At 44.0% G+C, this 22322-nt stretch overlaps 1 protein-coding gene across 6 annotated transcripts in view; it reads right to left on the reverse strand.

Moving 5' to 3' along the window:
* Window positions 1-838: 838 nt before the first annotated feature.
* The window catches only part of CCDC148 (coiled-coil domain containing 148), a 46980-nt gene continuing 25496 nt past the window's right edge, over window positions 839-22322 (reverse strand). For all 6 annotated transcript variants that reach the window (XM_054636688.2, XM_077181814.1, XM_077181815.1 and 3 more), the window contains 6 exons: window positions 22091-22297; window positions 8641-8781; window positions 7239-7357; window positions 3995-4112; window positions 2343-2483; window positions 839-1785 (listed from right to left, as the gene is read on the reverse strand). In XM_054636688.2, the coding sequence (XP_054492663.2) occupies window positions 1639-1785; window positions 2343-2483; window positions 3995-4112; window positions 7239-7357; window positions 8641-8781; window positions 22091-22297 (873 nt within the window). In that variant the 3' untranslated portion in view covers window positions 839-1638. The remainder of the gene's footprint in view (window positions 1786-2342; window positions 2484-3994; window positions 4113-7238; window positions 7358-8640; window positions 8782-22090; window positions 22298-22322) is intronic.

Raw genomic sequence — 22322 nt, forward strand, 5'->3', positions numbered from 1 at the left:
GGCCCGGCGTGCCCGGAGCCAGCGGACACCATCTGCGCTGGCAGCGAGCTCAGGCTGTGGAACAGAGCTGCAGATTCCTCACCCCTGGCTCCAGCCGCCGTAAAGGACTGTCCTGTCAGGGTCACTCCTGTCCGCAGCCATCTTCCGGGAAGGAGATCCCTTTGCTTTGGGCAGGCAGAAAGACAAAACCTAGGTAAATAACATGAAAATTAATCCATATTTGTGACCAAAGGGGTCTGCAGAGCTCTCCTGGCATGAGCAGCTGTGTGAAACACCCTTTTACTGACCTGCATGTTCTCCATGCTCCACTATTTTGTGAAACCTCCCGCAAAAAATCCTCATTCTGGCCTCACTGTATCACTAAAGACCCCGACTTACCGTTGCACTGAGGTAGCCCAGACTTCTATAGACTTCTACTCAGTCTCTACCCTGAGACATTACAGACATGAAAACAACCACAAGTCTCAGCCAAAAAAATCTGTGCCCACTATTTCAAAACCAATGTCTGTTCCCTTTAAACTTTCTTTTTCATTAACATCTTGGTATTTATAAAATATGACAACTATAATCTCAATTTCAGTGGTGCAAATTTTTTTTTTATCTTGTAGATATGCTTTTAAAGGCAAGGGGGAAAAAAAAATCCACTGCCTAGGTTTGGGATGATGCCTTTCTGTGAATTGTCTCACAGCCAGTCTGTTCCCCACTGCAGAACACTGCTGTTCTCCCCACAGGAATATCCAGGGAATATCCCCACAGTAATAGCCAGCTGTGAGGTGGCCAAGTGTGCTTTAAAAATAACGAGTTACCCCAAAGGAGATACCAAAATAAAAAGCACAAATATACACAGAATTGTAATTTTAGCACAAGCACACCAAGGCTGAGTCCAGAAGACATCACTGCCCCAGCTCAGGGCAGGCTCTGCAGCATTTCCCCACTAAACTCAGCTGCAGCACTGGGATAATGCTGCTCCTGGGCTGACCCTGTGCTCACTCTCAGGAGTCTGTCACACCAGAAAATAAAGAAAGATCCCAGCTCTATTTATAATTTATACTGAAAAACTAATCTGCAATATGAAATTGAATGAATAGTTTGCAGTAAATATGATGCAGCAAGTTGCCTTCTAAATATAGACAATGGTTAAAGTTTCATCTTATCATAATCAAGGAATATTAGAAGCATTCACGGCAATGAAGATTTTATAACTAAAAAAATCAAATTCTCAAGAAACCTGGAAAGAAAATTGTGGGATTTATTCATGTAACATAATAAAATCTAAAGTAATTGCTGTGCTAAGCTATTTCGGACTTCTGCTGCCAATTAAATCCCAATAATTCCTACTCGAGGTGCTGCACATCAGGTTGGTCTGGGCTATGTGCAGGAGTCCTTGAGCAAGGTGTCCCAGCTCGCAGTCAAAGGGACATGGGCAATCCCATGAGCAGCACACAGCCCAGCCTCTCCAGACCCACACCTGGCAGGTGTAACCTGGTGCTCCCAGCTCAGAAAGGCTGGGAGTGCCTTAGAATGGCTGCACACACAGGGACTGAGCAGTTCTAGGACAGCCAAAGGGAATTTAGGGTTTGCATATCATGGGCCAGACCAGAGTCCTGCTGCTGCTCTGCCCCTCAGATGAGACGTGCTCTACATTTTAAAAGCTGTAGATTCCATGTCTCTTCTTGGATGCTTCGGTGGTGGAAGTTTTGACAAAACCTCTCTCGCATAAAGTGTTTTATGCAGTCCAGCTTCTCGGAGAGCGAGCTCAACACGGAGCCTGGGGTCAGAAATGACCTGTTAAAAAAACCACAGCAATGATCAATAGAAGCCAAAAAGCTCCCTGAGGAGCTGTTGCCTTTCCCCATGTTCTCCACGCACACAGCCCCAAGTGCAGCACAGACTCCAATCTCCTCCTGGCTGTTCCTACAGAACCCAAGTGCTTCAAATGCCTTTAAGATTTTTCTCACAGTGTTGCCTTTTGCTTACATGGCAGTGCCACTTCCATTTGTCAGAACAGCAATTAATCTGAGGGAAATTTACTTCTGGAATTTGTCAGAAGTTTATCTGACAAAATTTGTAAGCCTCTTTCCAATCCCTGTTGCATGGTGTGCAGAATTGTACCATAGCTCTTCTCTTTTCATAAATAATTTTGAAATTCGAGAGTGGGAATAATTGCAAACACATTGACTGAGCAGATAGGGAACAGTGAGGGAATTTAAAGATATCAAGATGTTCCTTGAGTTCATTTGAAATTGAGGGAGCAGCCTGCTCAGCAACCTGGGTGCCCTGAAACACGAGTACAGCCAGTTCAGTTCCTCATTCATTTACACAGCACGGTTACAGACCCTTACCTGCTCCTCACTGTAGGTGTGCAACCTGAACAGGGGCTGCTGCAGCTCAAACTCCTCCTTGGCTCCAATGCCCATCCGAGCTTTTGACGCCACCGTGTCAGCCACTGCTCTGGCAGGATCTAATTTTGCAACAATGGCAACCTGAGGACACCGTATGAAAGTCACAATTACTCTGTCTGTGCAGAGCTAAGGTCACTGTCAGGAGCACACCCTTTGAGAACACCATCATTCACAGTCTCTGCAGTGACCCTGTAACAGCGGCACAGAGACAGCCTGGGCACAAGAAGGGTGTGTGAGGGAGAAGCAACAGCACCCTGAGCTCTCCAACAGGCACTGGCATGAGCTCCAGTGTCCAACCTGGTCTCCACAAGGATCCAGCAGCCTCAAAATTCTGCAATACCCACAATTCCAGACTTTCTTCTTTTTCTTTCAATGGAAACAAAGGTGTTCAGGGTGATAATTCACAATTTTACAGAGTCACAGGCAACAGCATTGAGTTATATGCCCCAAATAATACAACTCTGTTTTTTTCTGAAGTGCATCTCTTTTAACTGTGCAATTTCCTGTGGCTAGATCAATATCAAAGACTCCCAGACACTGTATTGTGCCAGAGTTAATATTTTTCATTGCTTACTTACTTTGTGTTAAAATATTCAGATACAGGCTAATACTACTTTGGAAATACAGAAAGATGCATGAGCAAAATAGCTAAAGTCAGAAGCCCATATGAAGAATGGCTAAAACCAGAAAAAAATACTTTAAATTGCGTACAATATTTTTTTTGTCCATCTCTTTAATAAAATACCACCTCTGTATTTTATTTACTGCCCAAATCTAGAGGCCAAATGACTTTAGTAAAGATCTTTCCCCCTCTCCCCATACAAACATTGTACATACTTTATGAAGCAGCATTTCATTAGTGTGAAACAAAGAACAGATGTTGATCAGAGAAGTATAATGAAGTGGGAACATCAACATCCAGGCAAAGGCCCCTCTAGAAGCATTTTCTACTCTGGCAAGAGAATTGACTCAGTGGGAAGAGATCAACAGATCATGACTACCAACCAGCCTCTTTGGAGGAAAAAACAAGGAGATTACATACAAAAATGTAAATTAAGACAAAATTACTCTTTCAAAAGTCAGCAGTATAAAAAAATAACCCTAGCACTACTTTTACTATGACATTAGAATCATTAGTAAGCATTTTACTTACTAAAATAAGTGTGTCTTTTTAAAAGTAATGTGCAAAAGTTTCAGAGACTCAAATATCTCTAAAGAAAAGTCATCCAAGGTGTGCAAGTTTCCAGAATTTAAAAAGAATATAAATTACTCATAAATCTTGCCTTAGACTCAAGGTAGACTTAAGGTTATTAAAACAAACAAAACCCAAAAAAAATCACAGAAGAAAAATCACATCCAACCTGGAAAAAACACAATCTCTATCTCCTCTCAGATATCAGCAGCTCCTACAGTTCAATTTAATGTCATAATGTTCCTGTTGTCAGAGCTAGAAGGGACACAGGATTTATAAGAGGAGAGGCTTACTGTTGGTCAGCCCTAAAGTGCCTTTTACCCTGTTCCCTTACTTGCTTTTAGAGACTGTTCTTTTATCTCTGCCTGCGCTGACTGCAGCGCAGCCAGGGCCAGCCCACCTGCTGCCGGAGCGCTTCCAGGCGCTTCTCCTTCTCCTGCTGCTGCCGGGCCTGGAGCAGCGCCAGCTCCTTCTTCTGCAGCAGCCGCTTCTGCAGCAGGGCTCGTCGGAACTGCACCCTGCCGAGCACAGGGAAACGCTGGCCAGTCACGGTGCCGCTCTCCGTGCTGCCCTTCAGCTCGAAACCTGCCTCAGCTTCTCTGGACACACCTTGTGAGGCCGTGCTGGTTCATCCAGACACCTCAGAAACACAAGGGTGCTTTTTCATTCCAGTGTGTTCTTTTTGTTGGAGTTCTTGGGTTTGGGTTCTTTGGGCAAGAGGAGTTTGGGGAGTTGTGCTTTTTGATTTGTTTCTGGGTGGGTTTTGGCTGGTCAGTTGTTCTTTCAAACAACTTGGCTAACCTTTCAGATTCCATGTCTAGACCGCAGATTTTCTCTAGCATGCTTTATATAGCCCTGGTACTCTTTTTTTCTCCCCCATTTTCTTTGCCAAGAAGAAATGTTCTCTCACATCTGTGTATGGCAGAAGAAATCTTTCCTATAACCCTTTCCATTAAAAGAAACCCCTCACTCCCAGTCTTGTCACTGGAAAAAGGAAAAAAAAACTTGAGACTTCCATCCTTCTTTCAAAGGAAAAAGCTGGAGGTTGACACCAGTAACTCCAGAACTTTACCCACAGCACTACCGTGCTGCTCCAACTTTCACTGCAGGCATTTTTAGACTATTGTGCAGAGCCTGTTCCTTATGTGAGCTATAGATATTTGTTGGGATGTCACTTTTAGTCCTTCTACAGGAGTTGCCAATGCCATGCTTTGAATTTGGAGAATTACCCTGCTTTTGCCCTTCAGATCTGAACTTGCCTTTAGAGAAATTGAGACAAGACAGCTGCTTCAACTACAATAAAACATGTATTGTTATTTTTTTAGTCTCCAAATTTTAGTAAGCTCAAAGGAGTATAAAACTTGTGCTATAAACTGCAACAATCAGAACTAAATCTATAGTTCTGCTGGTGGCTAGTGAAGACCTCTGTGTCATTAACCCAATCACAATTAGCAGGACAAACAGATTTATCCCAAGAATGTGGTACAAGGCTGCCTGAGGGTACCCCCAGAGAGGATTCCAGTTTCTCAGCGCATCCAGTGTAGTTTAGGCAGAGAAATGCCACAGCAGCAGTGCTCAGTGGTCATTCTGTGTCAGGGAAAAAGCCTAATCTTCTTTTTATATGGAGAACATTTAATAAAAAGCAGATCTTCATTTCTTTTTTTCAATGACAAACTATATATACTGAAATCCTTTCACTCTGCTTGAGCTGACTATTGTGATACATGTTTTAAAATACTCCAGAGTTATCAAACATAAAATTAAATACTCTGGAAGCTTTTGTGCCAAGCCAAGAAGGAAGACTGGGGAGCACTTGGCCAGGCCTAAGGTCAAACACTTTGTGTGCCTCTGGCAGTTTTCCTGCCCAGGGGAATACAAAGCAGTGCTGAACTGAAGCATCCTGAGGCCTTTCTGTGCCCAGTTTGAACCAGTCCAGGTGACCCTGACTGACTGCAGCCAGGGAGCAGCCAGGGAGCAGGGGCAGAGCCAGGCACCACAAGGCTCCTGTTCTGAGGCTGTGCTGTGATCCTCCCCAGGCTGCAGAGAGCACAGCCAGCCTTACCAAAGATGGACTTTCATTTCAGCAATGAAATCCACACCCAGGGAAGGCAGACACCTTGGAAATACATCCTCAACTGCACATCATGTTCCTAAGTTGGAACGCCCTTCCAATACTTTCTTATACTTGGTTTTAGGTGCCTTTAATCCCTTACTTTGACCTGGTCAGAGCCCTGACTATTGGAATTGCAAACTAAGACCTGAATAAACAGGACACCATAGTGACTCTGTGACAATAGCTTTCTTTTTCATAAACATACCAAATTAGTTAATTTTAAATTAACTTAGTTTGATTAAAAGCAATTCAGGATAATAGCAGAGTTTAAAAAAAATATTCTATTGTATTAGAAACTCTATGCACTATCCAGGCCATCTCCTGTACTTGGAGTAGTCAGTCAGCCCATTTTTTCCTGTTCCAAAGGACCCTGAAAATGTGTTGGATCAGAACTGTGGTACCAGCCTGTGCCGTGTTTCATGGGTGTTCTGCAAAGACTCAGACCCAGTTTCTGTGCTCTGGCAGGTGGCACATGCCAGGACACTGTCAGATTTGCAGTGCTGCACTGGACATGACAATGCCACATGTGCACCTGAGCCTGGACAGTGAAATGTTTCATTTTGTACAGTAGGTCAGTTCTGAGTGACAGAATGCACAACATTTACTGACTTCTCATTCACAATAACCTGAAGGGGTGATTATTTCCTCCCAGTAATTCAAATACATGTGTTCCTTCTCCTACAAGCTAAAACCACTGCAGGCATGTCTAAGGAAAGGTAGAGACTTATTTGTAGCATAAGGACACAGACATTTAAATAAAGTTGTCAGAAAGGTGTCCTAACAAAGTAATACTCAAGTAGTGTTTCCCACAGAATTCTTACGACCAAATTTAATATTCTAATGCCAATGGCACATTAATCCTATTTTAATTGCACTTTTGGTCCACACAGCTTGGTGGCTTCCTCTATGTAAAAAGAGCCAGCCTATGCTTTTATAAGAGCAGTTATAACCAGACTACATGAAGGGGTTTTTATGTTCCTCTGCCAGAGGGATTCCTCTATGAAATTCAGTATTTCTTCAACAGGCTGTGAAAGGTCATATTGTGCAACAAAGACTTGGCAATTCAAGCCTGAGCAGGCTCAAGTCCTAAATCCCATCAAACAGGTCAAGAGCATCTACAACTAGATGAGCAATTTAGGACTCCCTAAGATAACAATAAATATCTTTGAGTTTGTTAATGTGTTCCTTGCACTTGCCCCTCAAACAAACCAAACCTGATCATAAATCATTATGCAAAGTGAAATATAGAAGGTCTTATTACTCAGCAACATTTTATGACAGTTTAGTGCTTACAATGGTCTGAAATTTTGATGGATGTTAATTAATTAATTCAAACTGAAATAAATTGCATCTAGGATACAGTCACCTAGGATGCAACCTTACTAGATAGTTTGAAGCATTTGCCAAACAGGAAGGAAAAAAATATATTATCCTCAATTTATTCTAAAAATGAAAGTCAGGAGATCAAAGCAAATTAGATTATAAGAAGATCCTATTGATACTAAAGGTATTCACATTTAATTTCTTTTACCTTTCTCTGTCTTTGGCAGCTTGTTCAGCCATTAATTTTCTCAATTCTTCCAGTTGTTGTAGATCTCTCTCCTCCTGTTCTTGCCACTTGAGCTCTTTCTCAGCCCAGTATTTTTTCAGCTAGAGTTTGACAAAATACAGCAAACAAAATAACACTCATTCCAAAGCCCAGACAGTGAGAACAAAGCAAGCAAGAGAAGCGTTAAGTTAGAGATTCCAATTTTGATCCTTTTAGAATAAAATTTCTATTTTAGAGCACTACAAGCTAACAGAATATTTACTAGGAGAGCAATAGGGTGTGGAGCTCCCACAACAAAAGTAGTAAAATCAGACTCCGAACACTAATTTGAATATATTTTTCCACCACAATTTGAAGACCACCACTTCCATTCTGCTTGCATTCCCCAGAAAAGCAGCTGCAGTATAAGGTTATCAGCCTTTTTAAGTATCTAGGATACTTAAAAGTAGTAAAATACTCCAATGAAACAAATGACTGCTGACCCCAAACAGCTGCTATTCCATCTGTGCATAGGCAGAGGGCTGCTCTATCTAGACATTACACACAGCAAGAGAAAAGTTTGCACAACCAGAATATTTACAGATAAAATGAATATTGGTGGTGGTTGGGTCAGCACTGGCTCCCTAAAGCTCTTTCTTCCCTGTGGTGTCAGAGCCACCTGCCACTACAACACCATGTGTACAAAGGCAAATACACAGGAGGAGCTGGAACAAAAAGAGAAGCGGCAGCAAAGCCACTGGTGACCTAAGCAGCAACCCTCACTAAATGTCCCTCGCTGTGCCACTGGACTCAGAGGTAAAAGCTCAGTGCAACAACCACACGGATTTCTGCCATCTCGCTTAGGTAAAAAGGCCAAGCCAAACACTTGTGACACAGCTTGGTTTTCTAAAGCATTCCATTCACTACAGCGCATTTCTGTTTCTGTTAAGGTGCATCCCAGCCATCTCCCAAGGAGCCAGCGCACAAGCCCCGGGAGCACTGTCCCCCCGGGGTGCCCTGCAGCTGTGCTGCGCTGCACGCACAGTGCTGCCGGGCTCCCTGCTGCATTGCAGCACACAGCTGCAGCACTGGTACTTCCTGGGGCTGCTCCAAGCACACACCCGTGCAGCCAGACTGCCGTGCCTCCGTGCTTCTTCTGTGACACACACACTCTGACTTGCTGAGGCTTTTTTGTAAGAAATGCAATAGAGTAACATAACTGGTGTGTCAGATCAGGCAGCTTTAGAGCTGAAATGGACAGGGGAAAGACCTGACTAATCATTTGCCCATCTCTACATCAATACATAATACTTTACAAGAATACATGTGCTATGAGATCAGCTATAGATTTTAGAAGCAATGGTACACATTAATATATGCAAAAATGTATAAAAGTTTCTCATACTTTCTCTTTATCCTGAGCTCTACGGATGGTTTCCTGTTCTCTCTGCAGCCTTTCTCTCTCATCTTCCTTTTCTTTTCTTCTGGCAGCTACAGCAGCTTCTAGTTTAGCAGCTTCTTCCTGCTGTGCTTTCCACTGTAGAACCTGGAAGAAACAGTTGAAGAGACAGTCCTGCAGCAGACTGTGTAACACTGATCCTGCCAAGCTGAGACTGGGAAGAAACTCATGTAATCCCCTTACAAAGTAAGTTTTATAATCTTATCAGCAACACAACCATTTAGCAAGCACCATCTTTCTGCATGTTCATGTGCACCTCCCAATTGATAGCACAATATGCAATGAAATCACATATGAAAAGGTTTTAGGTAAAATTGCTAAAGCCATCTCAGTAACTCACATCTCTGTTCAGCACTTAGAACCTGTGAAGGGATGGAGACAGTCACAGGGCAGAGTGCATTTGCAGCCCTTAGCACAGGCACTCCTGCAACAGCTCCCTGCTCACACGCAGGGCTCACTGCAGGGACAGGGCCATCGCCTCTGTCAGCACAGGTGGTGCAGCCCAGTCTGGGAGCCCTGCTCAGAGCCCGTGGGGTCCTGCACACTCCCCTCCTTTATGGGAAGAGAGGCAGTGCTGCCCAGCACAGCAGGACAGGGCCATGCTCCCCACACTCCCTGTGCAGGGCCTGCCACGCTTCCTAACAAACCTGCTGGGGTGGCACACACCACCCAGCTCAGCGTGCCAAAAATCCACTCCTGACACCGTCCACACTGTGCTGGTTAAAGGAGACAGCTTGTCCCCATTCCTGGCCACGGGCAGGGACTCATCTGCAGTGTCCAGCCAGGGTGGCCCCATCCACCTCGGGGCTGTCACAAGCAGTTGTGTGCTCATCCTTTTCACGATGCTTTCTACAGGATCAATGATGGCTCCTTTTTGTTGGCTTGCCAGCTCCTTTTGTAATGGATTTGTCAAGCACTAACAGAACTCTGCCTTCCTCTAAGGAGCAAGCATTGCAGCCATTTTTCAGCTGGTTTTCTACACTACAGCACTTTATACAAAGATATGAAAATGCTTATAATTTTTCCACCTTTACTGCATTTCACTGGCTGTGTGTGCAGATTACTAATTCTTCTGGTTTGTGCTTATAAAAGATGTTCTGTTTAGAAATCCCCATGGTCCAAGGTTCTCAGAGAGCTGCATCTCTGAACCATGCCATGCTTGCCCTGCTTCTTGCTAAAATAACAATTATACATTTTTCTTTGCAATACATTGAACAATGCTGTGGCTTCTCATGGAGGTGCAGGCAAAGTGATAACATGAAAATAACCTGAAAATGCAGAGGGTGCAAAGAGGACAGAGCCAGGCTCTTCCAGAGGTGCCCAGTGACGGGCACAGACTGAAACACCTTTAATTGCAATGCATTCATCACTTCCCTGCTGAGAGGCTGGGTGAACATGCTGGCCAAGGAGGTTGTTTAAACTGGATTCCACACAGTCACCAGCTGTACCTGACCCTGCCAGGCCAGGGGTGACCTCGGGGTCTGGAGAGGTCCCTTCAGCCTCTGCTGCAACACCCGGATCAAACTTCCCACACACCTGAAACTTGTGACACCAGGGCTGTCGAAATTGAAATCTTCATGTAGCAATTTTGCCAGCAGCTTGCTCGTGCAGTTTAGCGGTTTAAAAATCTAAAATAAAATGCTAAATTGTTTCAGTTACCCTTCACTTGCCACGCTAATGAACTCAAAAAGAAATGCTTTGAAAATGAGTCAGAAGAACATGCAATCCTTTTCTACCTTGCTTTTGAAACAGGCTGAAGCAAAACCATATATAGAGAAAAGATTTAAAATCTGACAACAAGCAAACAGTAAGTGAAATCTGCAAAAAGCATACTCAGATTGGAGCTGGGATAAGCTGCAGGAGCATTTGAAGGAGCTTTAAACTTCTGTAATAACAGCACAGATTTTCTCAACTGATATGAGGTAACAGTCAGATTATGTAACAAAAAAATTGCTTTTTGTAAGCCTGGATTTCCCTACATCCTGCTTCCCACTCCTTTCAAATGCTCTCCAATGCTGAGGTCAATGCCACTGGGTGCAGTTCATGATGCAGCCTCAGCTCTCCCCATGCCTGAGAACTCTCCCAATCCTCCAGAGGTCTTCCCTGGACATTCATTTATCTGTTAACCAGGGACTTGTTCGGTTGTTTGATTGGTTTGATTGCAGCCATTATTATGGCAAGGCCACAAACTGGTCTCAACAAAAGCTGCACTTCCCTGCTGCTTCAGGGGAACCAGTGCCTGGAAATGCCCATGGAGAACAGAGCAAAGCCTGCAGGGAGTGTGGGACGATGGCAAATGACTGAAGGAAGCAAAGCACGCTGAAGCAGTAGCAGACACAGACACTAATCTGTCCTGGGATGATCTCAAGCCTCCCTGTTAACCCATTTCATTGACAGCAGTCTGCGTGGTGCGTGTGACACCCTGCCCTCGTGGTGTGCCATGGTCACCTTCTGGCGCTGCTTCCATGCAGATCTTTCCTCACAGCATTTTGATCCAAGTCAGAAATCAATACTGGGGCACAATCTAGGTTCCTGACAGCTTATGTACAAACAAATGAGCACAACCAAGCACCAAATTCAGAACTTCACTAAGCTGACAAAGCATTAATCACACACTAGTGTTCCCCAGGCAGAAGAGATGGGCCAGTAACTCAGTGGGTATCTCCACTCCTACAATGCTCCCTACTCTGCCCTAAATCACTACTAACACATATATTTACTCAGGGGGTAGAACATGCTTTCCATTTTTCAAATTTCAATTCTGAATCTACTTTTTCATTTTCAAATGTATGAGCCCAAGGCCAATCAGAAAAATGGGTAACAAGGATACCAGAGGAGAGTTTCACTGTATCATACTTGTTCACAATACTCACTTATTATTTTCTGTATTCAGCACATGAAATTAGTTTAGATTTGTCCCTGCTCCCTCCATGCCTTTTCATTAGGGCAAAATAAGAATAATTTCCTTTAAAAAAAATTTATAATTGTGACAAAAAAGGACATAATTCCAAGAACCCCCCCCCCCCAAAAAAAACCAAAAAAACCCAACAAAACAAAGCAAAACAAGGAACATTGGTAAAAACCAGAAAAGCAATACACGCAAAATATGTATAATATGTGACTGTGATTCTGTAGGCTGGCCTTATGCCATGGCTTTTCCAGGAACAAGAGTTGAATCATATAGGATTAAATGTTCTTAACAGAGCAGAGGTAGAGTGAAGTGTAAGAAGTAACAAAAATTAGGCATTAACCAGGTGATTGAAATACCAGCATATTTCACTTTTTAAACCAATTTGAACATTAAAATCCTCTGTGCTAGAGAGCAGTTCTAGTCTGACAGCTCCAGATCACTTTGTGCACCAGGCAGGGGAATCCACACCCTCAGGAGGTGGCAGGAGGTTCCCAAACCAGTCCTGTCCAGGTGGTGGCAGGTTAGAAATGAGGGTCTGGACTCTGGCTCGAGGTCAGACAGGACAGGGCAGAGCCTGACCTGCATTTCCTGCCCTGGGACAGCGCCAGGGCTGGGCAAGCTCTACAGGGAGCAGCTCCTGGTTTTGGGGCTCTGCTGGCCAGGAGGGACCACCTGATGATGAACTGCCAGCGTTCCCACAATTGAAGAGTGCCAAGAAAGCCTGCTGCATTCATCGTGATTTTATCTCCAGAGGAGGGATCATGCGGGTCTGGAGAGCAAAAAACCTCCCAAACAATAATTCTGCTTCACTACAGCAGCCATCTGGGACCACAAACTCCACCAAAAAAATTTAATGTGTTCTTGATTGCATTCTTCCATTCCTATCAGTTCAAAATCAGAAGGGCATATTTTACTGTGTCAACAGTAAATATTTTATTTAAATATTAAAAAATCCTAGTAGTCAAACTAATATTGAAAATACACTGAAACCTGGCTCTCCCATTGCCTGTTCCACAAAACTGTTTTCATTTTAGCAGTACAAGTACTGCCAACATGAGGCTCTGAAAGTTTTTAATTACAAATGGCATTTCAAGTACATTTCACAGTTCATGCATTATTAGAGGAGGTTTTGCCAAGTGAATTATTAAATTGCTGTGCTGAACAGAATGCATACACACCTTTTTTCAGTTCATTTTTTCAATATTGAATATTACAATAATGTAAAGTGCACTAGAAACTAATTAAAGTAATAAATTAGTTCTTTCACTGTAACATCTGAATAGCAATAATGTATTTACCATTCACCTAATGTTACAGATACAACTCTTTTAAAGACAGAATAATGCAGAATACCACAGCACCATGTGAGCTTTCCTCTTGAAGCAGCAATGACTTTTTATAAACAGACACAAGAGGTGGCATCAAGCTCCTCAGCTGGGTACCAGGAGCACAGGGCAGCTGGCTGTGCTGGCAAAGGTCGAGCAGGGCAGGCTCAGCTTTGGAAACAGAGGAAAACGTGCACAAGGAACCAAAAGGACACAAAATCCTGGGAGGAACAGTGTCAGAAATGACTACCCAGAGCTCAGATCACTCTGTGCCACACAGACATACTAAGCTTGTAGAATCCAAGTTCTAAGCTAAAGTTCCCAATAACTGTGTGATAAAGCCAGTACTGTTTGTCATAAGTGAAGGCATAAAAGGAAAATCCTCTGAGATCCCACTCTGATGTTTTCTAGCTCACTTTTTCAACCATATAAAATGACACAATCTAAATACTCTTCTGGTATCTCACAGAGTTTAATTAATCTCTGAGTCACTTCTGCTCATCTTTCCTTATTTATTCTATGGTTTGCAGTTTTTGTTTTCTTCTTCAAATTGTTCACAATTGATTCTAAGAATCCCTGGGAAAAAAAATTAGGGGGTCTCTTCAAGAAAAATAACTTCACAAGTGAAGATTCTACACGGTAGAAGGAACCACAAAAAAGAAGAACCACAAAATTTGGCTAGCCATGGAAGCCCACAGCAGAACAGAGCCAGCCTGTTCATGGTGGGATCACAGGAACAGCTGCAGGTCAGGGCTGCATCATCACAAACAGCAAAACGGGATTATGAGACAACTAGAGATTCAAATACTATTGAAAGGAATTCAGTATTTACAAAATCTCACGCATAAAAGAAGAAAACACACAATGAGTCTCCCCACATTTGTGCCACGGTTCCCACAGGCTGTTGTCCAAAGCAGGTGGGAGGTCCCAGTGAGCCAGAGGCACAAAGCACCATTCCATGTTTCCCAGTGGGGCCAGCACAGGCTGCTGAGCTCCCTGTTAGGCTGTGCACATGATGTGCACCAAAAACCCTACAAGTGCCAAGCACATTGCCATTGGCTAGCAAAGCTCCATGTCAAGCTATTGATTGAAGGTGCCCGTGGACCACAGGACAAGCCCAGCAGCTGTTGGGTCAGCCAGGCAGAGCCCCAGCAGGCAGTGGGAAGCAGGAAACAAGCTCTGGCAAGGATGAGCACGGCGCTGAGCGGGACCAGCACGGGCTGCCTGCCCACAGCACTGCTCAGTCACCTCAGCTGCTCACATGTGCTCAGGAGAGGGAGACAGCTGGGAGCCAAGGCAGCCCCAGAGCACACTGAGAAACGGGCATGTTCACATAACCACGCTGATCCACTGCCCAAACCGCTCTAGCCTCTCCTCTCCTTCCCCTCCCTGCGTCATCACCATCTCCTCTGCTCAGGGTCTTGCTGAATATAGAATTGAGAGTTATCCCATTTATGGCAAGTCAGAGATACCTCTTGGTTCTTCCAGATGGAAGCCACAAGGCACAGAGAGGGAAAAATGCCTCTCAATCGCAAATTTGGATTTAAACCACGTCAACTATGACATTTTTCCTTCACATTTTTAAAATAAGGGCTGCAGCCAGAGAATAAGTTGGTGTCCAAAGTAATTCTGTTTCTAGAGAAATGGCTACTTTACAGCTATGCCCTTCTAGTGTGTTCTGAAAAAGAGAAAAAGCAAAGCAGATGTAAAAGGTGATTAAGTCATAAGAAGTCACATGCTGAACAAACAGCAGGATTGCAACACCAGCCCTTCAGTAGGGATATTGGTCTCAGTCCAGTTCCTAATAGACACATCATCAAACAAGGAAGAGGATTTTGTTTAGATCTGGCAAGCTTTTTATTTCCCCACACAAGATTATTGCTTTTTATCTCCCCTAGAACTGGTCAAACTGAGATCACTACAAGATTAACATAGAAAACTACCAGCAGGGCAGCCTCTTTAGTAATTCAGCCATTCATACTTCAGATGGAAGCAGCACATGCTGATCTGTGTCTCCTGCCTGAGCAACTCCCTGCCATTCTGACACGCACAAAAAAGAAAATACTTTAAAGAAAATGGGAGGGAGATGTAGAAGAAAAAAAAAGTTAAAGACCCAATCTCCCACAGGAAAGGATTCAATCAATTTTTCTCAAAAGTAATAGAAGTTAAACACAAAAATCCCATTTGGGTTAATAGGATAATAAATCCCTTGGATTTAAATATTTTACAAACTCAACAGGAACATAGAAGTCTGTGTTACAAAACTAACCGGGTTTTTCAAGACACTGACTGTATGGAATGTCTATCCAACAACTACTAAAAAGTAGTGCACTTTTTATTGAAAAAAAGTGTTTTTTCTCAAATATACTTGCATTCACCCACAATTTCTCAATACAAACTCTAGTTCACCTGCTCAAACTCTTCCCTGTGTGCCAGGACTAGGAAGAGGGTAAGGGATGGATGTTGTAGCCATTCCCATCTGCAGGACAGAGCTGCTGCAGCTGGTTCTGGGCAGAGCATGACTCTGCCAGGACCTGCCCAGCACTGGACTCACACGCAGGGTGTGGGCAGGCACAGCAAACAGGGATCTGAGGGGCACTGGGCCTGCTGGCAGCACATACCAGGGAGCAGGAGCCCCAGCAGCCGGGCACAGGCACACAGGGTGTGGGCAGGCACAGCAAACAGGGCACTGGGGGCCACTGGGCCTGCTGGCAGCACATGCCAAGGAGCAGGAGCCCCAGCAGCCGGGCACACGCACACAGGGTGTGGGCAGGCACAGCAGACAGGGAACAAGGGGGGTACTTGCAGCTGATGCCAAGGAGCAGGAGCCCCAGCAGCTCGGTGCACACACACAGGGTTTGGGCAGACATGGCAAACAGGGAACAAGGGGGGTACTTGCAGCTGATGCCAAGGAGCAGGAGCCCCAGCAGCTGGGCACACGCAGCCCCCCAGCCCTGGGTGGGGCTCTGTGCACCCCACAGGTTTCACACCTCCAGGCAGGACTTGCTTGCCAAGGCTTTAGAAGCCACAAGCAAATTGTGTCCCAACAAAGCTGACATTGCCAAGGAAACTGGGATGTATGGGAGACCTGCTACTGATGTGTAATTGTATTATCTGATAATAATAAAAAGAGACTTGCGCTATTCAAAGCCACCACACGCTGAAATATAAAATATTAACAGTGTTATTTCTGGAAATACAATAAGAATAGGAAATGTATGCGTGTATTCCTAAATGGAAAGCTAATGAGATGGGTGCCTCAGGGTGTGAATACTAGAGCTTATAAAAGGGAAAAAATTAAAGTGTATATTAAGAACAGTTCCCTGGAGTCTGAAATATGACAGGGCAGGGGGAGTTCATCCAAACAATATGAAAAAGCCATCTTTTTTTAAATTCAGAGAGTGTTTTTTTAAAAGCATGGTACATATCATTTTTCTTTCCTCAGGTGCCAGTAACCTCCTGAACTGCCACAAAGCTTTTAAAAAGCCAGTATGTCAGGGGCTGCAGAAGGAGGTGGGACAAGTTCAGATTTGCACAGGGGCTCCACATGAGATATCCCCAACCTAGCAAGAGCCACTGCTGTTCACGTTGCATTGAGATGCAGAAGGCAGAGGCCCAGGGATGTGCTGCTGTCTGTGCTCTGTGGTTCAAGGCCTACAGCTCTGGGCTCCATTACCCTCCCAGCACTGCAAACCCCGAGCAGTAAATGCAGAGCCCTGCTGCCCATGGAGGGGCTGTCTCCACCCTGCTCAGCAGAGAGAGGGGTGCTCCCTGTCCCTGGGAGCACAGCCCAGCTCTCCTGTCCTGGCAGAGATCTCGTGCTTTGTGTTACTGGACAGAGCCCTGACACCACCCAGTAGAGGGGAAGCTCTGGCATCAGCAGGTACAGACATCCACATCGTCAACAACAAACTCGTGTGGTATTAACAGCTGGGCTCTGAAGGCTCCAGTAACTTTCAGCTCTAAAAATCTGCCCCTTTCTCCCTAAACTGGGGATTCTTCAACCCTGAAAACCTCTGAACAGCACCTGGAACCGCATCCCGACTCCACAGGGTCTTGAATGACAAAAAATAAATTGTAAAAGCTAACAATTTCTGCATCTGCCTGGCCTACACAAGACCTATGAGAAGAATTAGAGCAGCATTAGAGCATTTGGCAGTAGGATAATTAAGAAATAATACATTTACAAGTTTGCTAATCTCAGAAGATAATGTCATTCTGGCTGTGGTTAGAAAAACAATGGAGGTTCACATCCCTAATAGATTTTTGACGATCCTTGTGCTCCACAGGCTACCTCTAAGAGGCTAAAAAAATAAATACCAGAAAAGGGTTAAAAGTAACTGTTTTGATCATTAATAGAATATTGTCTTTAGTTATGTAAGTGTTTAAATCTGAAAAAGGGATATGAAAGAAAAGCACTTGAGCACAGCCCTCACTCACAACCTGAGGAGGAACACCAGGTACCAGTTTCACTGAGGAAACTGGTCACAAGGGCTGGGATCAGGACTGGTAAAACTTGGGATCCAGAACAGGAGCAGTGCCAATTCCCTGGGGCTGACAGCACATCAGCTTTGCTCAAGGCAGTGTGTGAGCAGTTTATTTCTCACAGCTTGTCCTTGTAGTTCCTCTCTTTCCTCATCCAGCATTATTGGGAACATCTTCCTGTTCTTGACAATGGGAATGTCAACATTTTATTAACCTGTCTAAATATTATACAGGCTTAAATATTCACACATGCATAACCTTAAGTAGGCTTCATTTGTATTTACAACTACTTATTTAAATTGCTTCCTTTAGATATAGTTCCAGACCCATTGAGTTCTCATATGGATGAGAGCTCCTTTGATCCTTTACAACTGCAAAATTTTGGTGCAGCTTTGCTTGCCTGAGGTGCCACTTTGCTCACTGATGAAGATCATTCTAAGAAAACACTGTGGGCAAGAGCTGTCTGCTTGTCTAGTTATCCATCCCCAAGCAAGTGTAGGTGTCACTGGCCAATTCCAGCTAGATTTGAGAAGAAGTGCTTGTCTCAAACATAGCCCAGCTCTCACCAGCACACAGGGAGCTGAGCAGGTTATGTCCAGGCTGAGGCCCTGCGTGCTCCTCTGAGCAGCTGAGGTTCTGGGCTGCTGTAGCTTGGGTTGTTTCAATGGATCTCAGAGCTCTCACATCAGTCCATGGTCTCCTCCCATGCAGGACCCTGCAGGCCCTGCTCCCAAAAGCCTCAATTCAAGCCCAGCGGATCAGGCACGAAGCTGTGACCGCGTCCTTGGAGGAATCCAAAGGAACACACTTGGAGCATTGCAAACTGCCCTCAGCAGCTTCCCAGGAGCACAGGGCTCTGTGGGCACCCAGTCCTGCCCAGGGCAGCCACAGGCAAACATCAGAAACACAGTGGGAGGAGAGTAACAGGAGACAGATCAGGAATAACAACATCATGTGATGGAACACAGGGACAGGAAAACAGGGGGGAAAGACTGGTGGAAGGGCAAGCAAGGCAAATGTGCAGAGACAGCCTCTGCAAGCGCTTCACATGTACTGTGCACGAGCTTGGTCTGACCCAAAAGACACAATTGGGTCAGTGCTGTGCTGACCTCAGACTATTAAATCCAGGTTTATTAGGTCTGGATTGAAAACTTATTACTGAGTCAGAGCTGGCTCATCTTTGAGTGTTAGAGTCTTAGACACTTGCTCACATACATTTTGGAGAAATACTGTAGCATCCTACAGCTCTTCAGTTCACCACAAACATGAGTAGCTATATTTAAAATTTAGGTTATTATAACTTCCTTGTAATTTTTATGTCCAACAAATGAATGGGTCAACTCAGGGGTGAATAGACAACACTTCTGAAAAAGAAAACCATTCTTTTAAGTGCCTTACTATTCAAATATTTATTCTTTACAAAAAATTCCTTCAAAATGATCAGATTATAGTCAAAGCACTGGATCTGATACCTCTGGATTTTTTTTAACATTCAGTTGTAATACTTCAATGTTGATCTCCTCTGATAGTCACAGCATTTAAACCAGTGACTTGACTACATGCTGAATAGGGATGATTTTTTTTTCCTAAGTTTACTGTCACATCCTTTCTTACAATACAGGAAAGGAGAAGGAAAGCAATCTGCAAGATTTTATACAATTTGCAATACCCCTGTTAATTCCACCTAATGCTTTTCTTTTTGAAATTAATTTATCTTAGTTTCTTCCAGGATAAGAAATACAAGAGCTGCTCTCCCAAACTTCACAATGTGTTGCAAGAGATTTTAGCATTGGAATGGGGATTAATCCTGGAGCACAAAACAATGAAAAGATTTAAAGGCAAGCAGGCACACAGCTCTGTGCTGAGGAAGAAAAAGCCCCCCCTAAGCAGCACACACAGGGGATCCAACTGCCCTAAGGTCTGCTGCTGTAGGTCTTCCCTCTAGTCTTCTTTTAAAATCATTTCCTATGAAGATGGAAACTACCAGATTACAAATATTTTAACATAGATTCAATAGAAAAATAATGGTTGGAATGCATGCAGACACCTCAACTGAATTTGTGGTGTAATACAGCAAGTACTTCAAACCCCAGCTGAGGCAGCACCTCCTAATCCTCTGGAAAGATCACTCCTCACTTCGTGCCTTACCTGCCTTGCAACGTGGAAAAATTTGCTTCTCTGTGTTGTTCAGGAAAAGTAATTTTACAGAGATCAAATTTGTTGTACACAGTGTCTGCTCCAGAACCCTGGAGGATCAGATTCCTGCAGCTCAAAGCACAACAGATCAGAGTGACTCTTGATCACTCAAAGTGTGGCCCCTCAGGGTTTGTTTTCCCATGAAAAACAAAGAAATGTACTAGGCACATTTACTCTTTAACAATGTACAGTGTAACCTCCCCAGAATTGTCCATTTCACATTTTATTTCTTTCAGAGGGCTACCATATGGCCCTTGTGATTTATTTCACCTGAGCTTCTTCAGTTGTTCCAAACTTCCTCCTTAGGGACTATGATTTCTGTTAAGGACACACATTGATCTTCCATGAGATGGAACATGGAAGAAAAATTTGAAAGTCCTTTCCCCAAGTAAAAACTGCTATAAATATTAATTTAACTTCTCTGCTGCTTTATTTTTTAATTATCCCTCCCTGTCTAGAGTCTCACCAGTGGCATAGGTGCTTCTAGTGCATTTAAAGCAGCTTTAAATCATGTACTCTTTAGTCAGTCTGGTGCCCCTTTGGTTTGCTGTTGCCAGAGGAAGAGAACTGTACAAAAGCTGGGTGGTATTGCGTGGTTATTGCAGTAACTAAACCAGTGCACAGCCTGTCAGATATTACATCCCTTTCCGTGTGTGTGCCATCACTTCCTTGCACAGATGGGCTCAGCAGAAAAGCTGTGGCTCTCTGCAAGCTGCTGCTGCACTGGAGGAGGTCCCTGTCCCTGTCACATACAGCCTCCTCCCGAGCACACCAGGGTTTGCACACAGGTAAATCATTACAGCAGCTGCACTGCCCCCAGCGAGGGGAGGCAAGCAAGGCTTCCTGACGTGGAACTTCCCAAAGTGCAAAGTGTAAAGTCAATCAATAGTCAAAAAGAAAAGGTGGAAGAACAGCCCTAATCCCTGATTTCCAGTTCCACACTCTTTCCCTCAGAGATAGACTCACTTTTTACCCACCTTATGGATCTCTTTCAGGATGGGTTTTACCTGTGTGAATTGGTACTGGACTGAGTTCCCATTTACCTGCCAGCAGCTGCTTTCCATGTCCAGCACTCTGTAGTTGTAAAGTTCAGAAGTGCAGAAAAACAAGTCTGTAAAATGAACTATAACTGGGCAAACTATGAGTTTTCAAATGCATATCCCCATCAAACCAAAACTGACCCCATGGATACATGGAGAATCATTTCTCTGAAAATGAGTGAGCTCTGTGCCCAAGCTCAGCTTCCGCCCTGCAGCCCTTTCAGTTGTGGAGCTGATCAAAACAAGGTCACAATAATATCCTCCTTTAATGAAAGAAATGTTCCTTTTTCATTCCTCTTTTCTGGGAAACAGGTGAGTTGGTTTTGTTCAAATGTTCAACATTTTAACGAAGATTCCTTTGAAATCACCCTTGAAAAGTGTAGGTCTAATAGGTTTAAGTTTCAAACAGTTCCTGGAAACAGGAGGTCAGAATCCAAAAATCTTTCAGACAATGTCAGTGCACCTGTGAGAATCTTACATGGAGACAACAAAGTACTCCAAAACCAGCTTGTTACTTCTTGTGCAGAAGAAAAGTAAAAGAAACAAAGGAAAAAAAGTGGCTCAGATTCACAGTTCTGGAATAATTGGCCCTTCCATCTCTGGTTGTGCAGGTAAGAGACACACAGGCATTCCAGAAAGGAAGGCCTAGGTAAGAAATCACCAAACATCCCCTCAGCTCCAGAGAACCACTCCTTCCTGCCCCTGGCTCAAGGCAAGGCTGACACAGGAGTCAGAGCAGGGTACTCCCCACTTAGTCATGCCCAGACAGTTTCTAACCCTAAAGTGTTTAGATTCAAACCTTCCTACGCCAGACAGCTCCAGAACACAAGACAGAAGGGCTTTTGTGTTGTTGCTAACTAAAAACTAACGTCAACAGCAAAATCCCACCTCACAGAACAGGTTTTACCATGCTTTCCTTCTCGTAGGAAACCTGAATCAAGTGTTTAGTATTTCACTGAAAAGTGAGGGCACAGCAGAGAGAATATTGGTAAAGTGAGAATAACACATCATGCATGCTCTCAGATGTTCATTTCTGTGCAAGTCAAAAATCACAGAGAGCAGTTTAAACAAATCTTAACATGCCTCATGCCCAGAAATGGGATTCCTCCTACAAACACCTTAGGCATAAATATCACAACATCTTCCTCTTGTGTCCAGCCTCCTCCCACTTTACTCTATTCACCTACCAAAACTACACGGTATTTTTATCTTTTTTCACCTCTTACCACAGTAAATCAGAATATTGTGAACCTTCTATAACAAGGCCAAACAAGTTATGGGATCCATTGTTTCATGTCTTAAAAAGCATTCTTAAAAAAACCCCAGAAGGACAGATATCCATTATTTACCTGAAAAGAGAGTTGTGCTAATGTAAAAATCTTCATTTTGCATGCATCTGTTAGGTGCGGATTTGGTGATGGATTTATTACCAAACGTACCTTTGCTTTCAGATCAGCACAGATCTCCAGTTGCTTTTGCCTGGAACCAGCCAGCACCACCTCTGCCTCATGAGCAGCAGCAGCTTCAGCAGCAGCAGCCCCTGCCCTAAGGACAAAGGCTCTCCTAAGCTGGGCCCAGGCTGACAGCAAGGCTCTGCGCTGGCTCCTGACGCACTGGTAATGATCCCGAGCCTTCTCGTGAGCAACCTGAAAGAGGAGGGCATTTCAGAAA

The sequence above is a fragment of the Agelaius phoeniceus genome, chromosome 7, assembly GCF_051311805.1.
Source record: "Agelaius phoeniceus isolate bAgePho1 chromosome 7, bAgePho1.hap1, whole genome shotgun sequence".
Classification (NCBI taxonomy): domain Eukaryota; kingdom Metazoa; phylum Chordata; class Aves; order Passeriformes; family Icteridae; genus Agelaius; species Agelaius phoeniceus.